This window comes from Gossypium arboreum, chromosome 9, assembly GCF_025698485.1.
Source record: "Gossypium arboreum isolate Shixiya-1 chromosome 9, ASM2569848v2, whole genome shotgun sequence".
NCBI lineage: Eukaryota > Viridiplantae > Streptophyta > Magnoliopsida > Malvales > Malvaceae > Gossypium > Gossypium arboreum.
Window position 1 is genome coordinate 39,869,466 of NC_069078.1, and position 4,953 is coordinate 39,874,418.

The window sequence follows — 4,953 nt, forward strand, 5'->3', positions numbered from 1 at the left end:
TAAAATTTTTTGAATTAAGATTAGTTATAAATATACCAATTAAAAAGGAGTTATATATAAATAAAACCCGAAAACCTAGCTTGTATGGTCTAGCAGCCGTCTAGCAAAGAAATCTCTAAAACAGTTTTGGGTACTTCTTTCGTTCATTGTCAATTGGGTGGATTACATAGAGATCGACATCTAAAAAAGTTGTGACTTGGTTCGATAGTGGTTCTGAATTCTCGTTGCCGAGGCGTCACTGTCTACTCAGATTGAAGTTTTGATAATTTCGAAACCAGTATCATAATTTTTTTCCTGATTCATTCCTCGCACATGGATCCATGGTTTAGATTACCAGAATTTTATTTTCACTGCGCCTTGAGGGTACCGGCATTCCAGCAGATGACGATAATTTCTTCTTCTTCTTCTTTTTCTATTACCCAACTAGGGTTCTTAAATTGGGTGGGTTTCCATTGTGGACATATCCAACGTGTCTAATTAACTAACCATGTCACCTATCCCATTAGGCCTAAATGAAAAATGTTAGTGTGTGACTAATTTGTTACTTTTCGATAATGTTAGTGACTATTTTGTTATTTTCTTCAAGTCTAGTGACTGAGTTGTAAGTTTTCAAAGTTTAGTGACTGTTTTGTTATTTTAATCAAAGTTTAGTGTCTATTGGTGTACTTTATCCTTATTTTTATTTTTCAAAAAATATTTTTACAATTGTCAGGTGTTTGGTTAAGGAAAAGAAGTAGGTGATTCGAAAATCTAATGTGTCAAATAGAAAAAAAATTCTTTTTTTTTTTGTAAAGTTGAAATTTATGAAGACATTTTATTTTATCCACACTACAGCAAAATTAACTTTTAGCGGCGCTTTTACAAGCGTCGCAAAAAACGCCGCTATAGATGGCGCCACTAAAGTTTGTGGCGTTTATATAAAAAAACGCCGCTAGAGGTCATGACCTTTAGCGGCGCTTTTCCCACAAACGCCGCTAGAGGTCTTGACCTTTAGCGGCGCTTTTCCCACAAACGCCGCTAGAGGTCAAGACCTTTAGCAGCGCTTTTCCCACAAACGCCACTAAAGGTCATGAAATTTTAAAAAAAATATATTATAAAAGTCATGAAAAATATAAAAAATTTAAAATTGAACCTAAAGGTCTATACTAAAACTATTTTCTCCATCCACGAGACTTAAACCCTAAACATTACTCAAGAATGGAGCTACTTAGACCTAAAAAGTTATAGGTATGTGTATTAATAGTACACTATTATTCTCACCACAAATAATAAATAAAAATTATTTTGAGAGTCAGTCAAAAGTAGCACAAGCTCCAAAACTTAAAACCATACAACAAGAACCAGTTGTAAGATATGGTTGTTTTCAAAGGATTGTCCCACAAACGCAGGGCAAATTTTTATGAAGCAGAAGCAAGTAGCAATTAAATATAATAATAGTGTATAAATAAGTACATAAATAAATAATATAAAGTGCAATTCTTGGTAAATGATATATGCCTCGAAAGGTAATAAAAAAAGAAGCTTTTGTAGGCATGAATAATAGCAGTAGTAGCTGTTGCAGCCACAGCTGCATGAGCCATTTTCTCCATAGACCTCAATCCAAGTATGTGTTCTTTTTTTTTTCACCCCTGCAACCGGAGGCTATCAAAGCCCTCCAAAGATTCTCTTTTATGTTTTTTCGAAAATAAAAATCGAAATTCCCCAGATTTAAACACCAACATCACCAATAACAAATAGTAAAAGAAAATCCAACATCCCCATTTGTAAAAAAGGAAAAGAACAAAGGAAAACAATTTGGTAAATTCGAAAAATAACAAATAGTTTCAATTACTTGCTGGCCCACCATGAGCAGTGACGGTTGATCCCTCATTGTTGAATAGCTGAAGCTGATTACTGAAGTCCCCATATGATGGTCTACCAGCATCAGAATCTTCAGGGTTACTTTCACCACTCTGGTTTGCAGCTCTCTGATCCAATGAAATATTCTGAACACGAGCTGCTAGTGTATCCTGACCAGACTTGGTAGGGAAATGAACAGAAGGCGGCATTATCCATCGCATCCAATCAATCCGCTTTCTTACTTGGTCACCCTAAAATGTGAAAGCAAAAGTGATCAAAGCAAACCATACCACATAATTTTAGTCCTATCTTCTAACAAAACTATTAATTAAGCATAAAAAATAAAGACGCATGCAAGTCTTGATGGTTGATAAGACCAGGCATTTCAATATTGATAAAACATACATCCCAAGATTATCAAATATAGAAAGTACCTGCACTTCCACAACTGTTGAACTTTGCAGAGCATCCGTTATCAGCTGAATATTATCAGTCAAAAGTGAAACCTGAAAAGGAGAAGCCATAGAAAATATGCCGCGTTTGTACAGCAAGCATTAAAATTTAGAAAAGAAAATTGCTTTGGGAAAGCAAAATCACTACAAGCTTATCCAAGAACAAATTTCTAAACCAATGTTGTTAAGGGCACAAGATGCACAAAGTGCAAAGAAAAAGCACGTTTATGTGGGATGCCTGTAAAATAAGCTTAAGATGTACAATTCTGATTAAAAAACACAAAATTGATTTGGTATTATCTACAAAACATGCAATCTTTTTATTTTAATCATGTAGGTCAATATGCACTATTATCTCCTTGCCCATGCTTCTTGTAGAATACTCAAATACTGAGAAGTAGAGAAGTTGATATTGTCCCCATTTTTACTAGCAAAGAGAATTTCAACCATGTAGACATTTTTATGAATATTTCCTACAAAACAGCATGCCTAGGTGCATCTAGCGAGTGCCTAACCAAATGGTCTTGGTTATAGGGACTTGACGCTCGATGTTTTTTTAGGTTTGACGCTCTTTGTTATTCGACACAAAGGCACAAAACCAAGAAAATGATGCTCACTACCTGATCTGGAAAGAAATGACATAATCACAAAAGCTCAATTTCCAGAGGATGACGGTAGATCACTACTATATATAGGACTAACATCCAGAAGATGATAGTTGGTGCATTGTTATGTTCCAAGTCTGGGATCAAATCACCATACAATTAATAGAGAACTCAAATTTGAAGAAGAAAGGTTTTTCCCTTATTTCAATTCCAAATTTTGCCTATGGTTGTTTACGTTGGAATGGATTTACTGAAACTTTCAACTCATTTTATTCATTAATAATATTCCTCTTAAATAGAGGTTTACAATTTAAAAAACAAGATGCAAAACCACAATTTCATGTTCTACCATGAAAAAGAAGATAAGAAAGCTAAGTATACTAATTTATAAGGAAAGTTTATTTAAACTAACAAGGGAATTTTAAGAAATAAAAATAAGACGCAAATCTCAAGAAAATCATAATCAGATCTCCTAACATGCACTGTGTTATACCTTAGGCAAAAGGTTCAAATGTGATATGATCATTCCAATAAAACTTATGAGTCATAATATGAAATACTGGGAAAAAGTCTTCGAGTAACATTTAAGACAACATGCTAAGAGAAAGCATATGACAGAGTACCTAGAGACATTCTTTGATGTGTTTCAACAAGAACTAGCAGCAGGTGTGAAACTGAAGACTAGGTTTCTCAATTCTTTGAATTTTAATTTATGTTCTTGGAAATAGAAAATTAGCTTGAAAATCCAGTAGTTACGTGTTTCTCGAATTTTAATTTATAGAAAATTTTGACAAAACCTAAAGTGCAAAATTCCACAGGCTTTCACAGTTTTGAAATTCTCTTAAAACACACAAATGAAAACTGCATAAACTTCAATTAAAATAGGTTTGCTTTTAATGATAACCACATAACTTGCCTTAACAATATGACAGAGAAGTCTGCAGGTGCAGATGTTATAAACATGCATAACGCTAACAGATGAAACTAGCTCTGAGCACAGGAACTACACAATCAGGCATGAAGCTAGCTCCACATTCTGAAAAAAAAACCTCACCTTTTTTAAGCCGGCTATTAATTTAATAGGAACCCAGCCCTGGTCATCCATGTTCTGCCTCAAGTAGGTATCCTTAATTAGATTTTCATTACTGCAACAAAGAAACAGGCAGTTAGCTTTGTGGGTGACATCAATACCAAGATATGCCCGCTGAATTAACGAAGTTGACCTAAGTCACCACGCAAACAAAGCATTACCTGAAATAATAATCTATCAGATTCACTATACTAGCATGCAACTGATTGTCATGAGGCTCAGGGGCTGGGAAAACAGACTGCGGATATAACAGACTGCAGATAAGTGATCTTGTTTTCCATGTCTTCGAGAAGCTTCTCGCGTTCCTTGAGAAGAAGGGTTTTAGCATCAATGCTTTGAATTGTTTCTTCGATAACAGATTCTACAATCATATTTACAAAGCATCAAAGAATTGAAGATTACGATTAGAAATTTGTTTCTAATGAAGCGTTTATCGTTAAAAAGAAATTGAGAGGGAAAATACCCAAACGAGAGAGCTTTAGCTTGGCGTCATCCAAATGGGAAATTTGGGGGCAAATTTTGAGAGTAAAAGGAGATGAGAAAGAAGATGAGAAGCGGGTAACCAAACTTTTTTTTTTTTTGCTGTGAGCGGGATTTTGAAAATGGGATAAAAAATAATAGTGTTTTGTGGCGTTTTTAATAATTAAAAACGTCATTATAGTCCAATTTTTTTGTGGCGTTTTACTCAAAAACGCCATTACTGCTCAAATTTGATTTTTTTTTATTTTTAACATATTTTTCCTATTTTTCTTATAAATTTTGTGCTGACATTATCATTTTTAGAATTTTTTTAATTTTGAATATTAAATTTTTAACTGAAATATGAACTAAAATATTAAATATTAAATTTTTAAGTTTTTAATTTTTATTTTTATTTTTATTTTTTAAGATTTTTTAATTTTAAATTATCATATAAAATACAAAAGGAAACTTTAATGAAATAAAATGAAATCGATGAATTAAAAAA

General features: G+C 33.2%; 1 protein-coding gene across 1 annotated transcript; it reads right to left on the reverse strand.

Moving 5' to 3' along the window:
- Window positions 1–1,522: 1,522 nt before the first annotated feature.
- On the reverse strand, window positions 1,523–4,609 carry LOC108455814 (la-related protein 1C-like). Its single transcript, XM_017754363.2, has 5 exons — window positions 4,450–4,609; window positions 4,148–4,347; window positions 3,951–4,041; window positions 2,274–2,345; window positions 1,523–2,090 (listed from the first exon to the last, which is right to left on the reverse strand). Exons 2-5 carry the CDS (start codon window positions 4,312–4,314, stop codon window positions 1,824–1,826), a joined length of 597 nt encoding a protein of 198 aa, XP_017609852.1. The 5' UTR covers window positions 4,315–4,347; window positions 4,450–4,609; the 3' UTR covers window positions 1,523–1,823.
- Window positions 4,610–4,953: the final 344 nt, after the last annotated feature.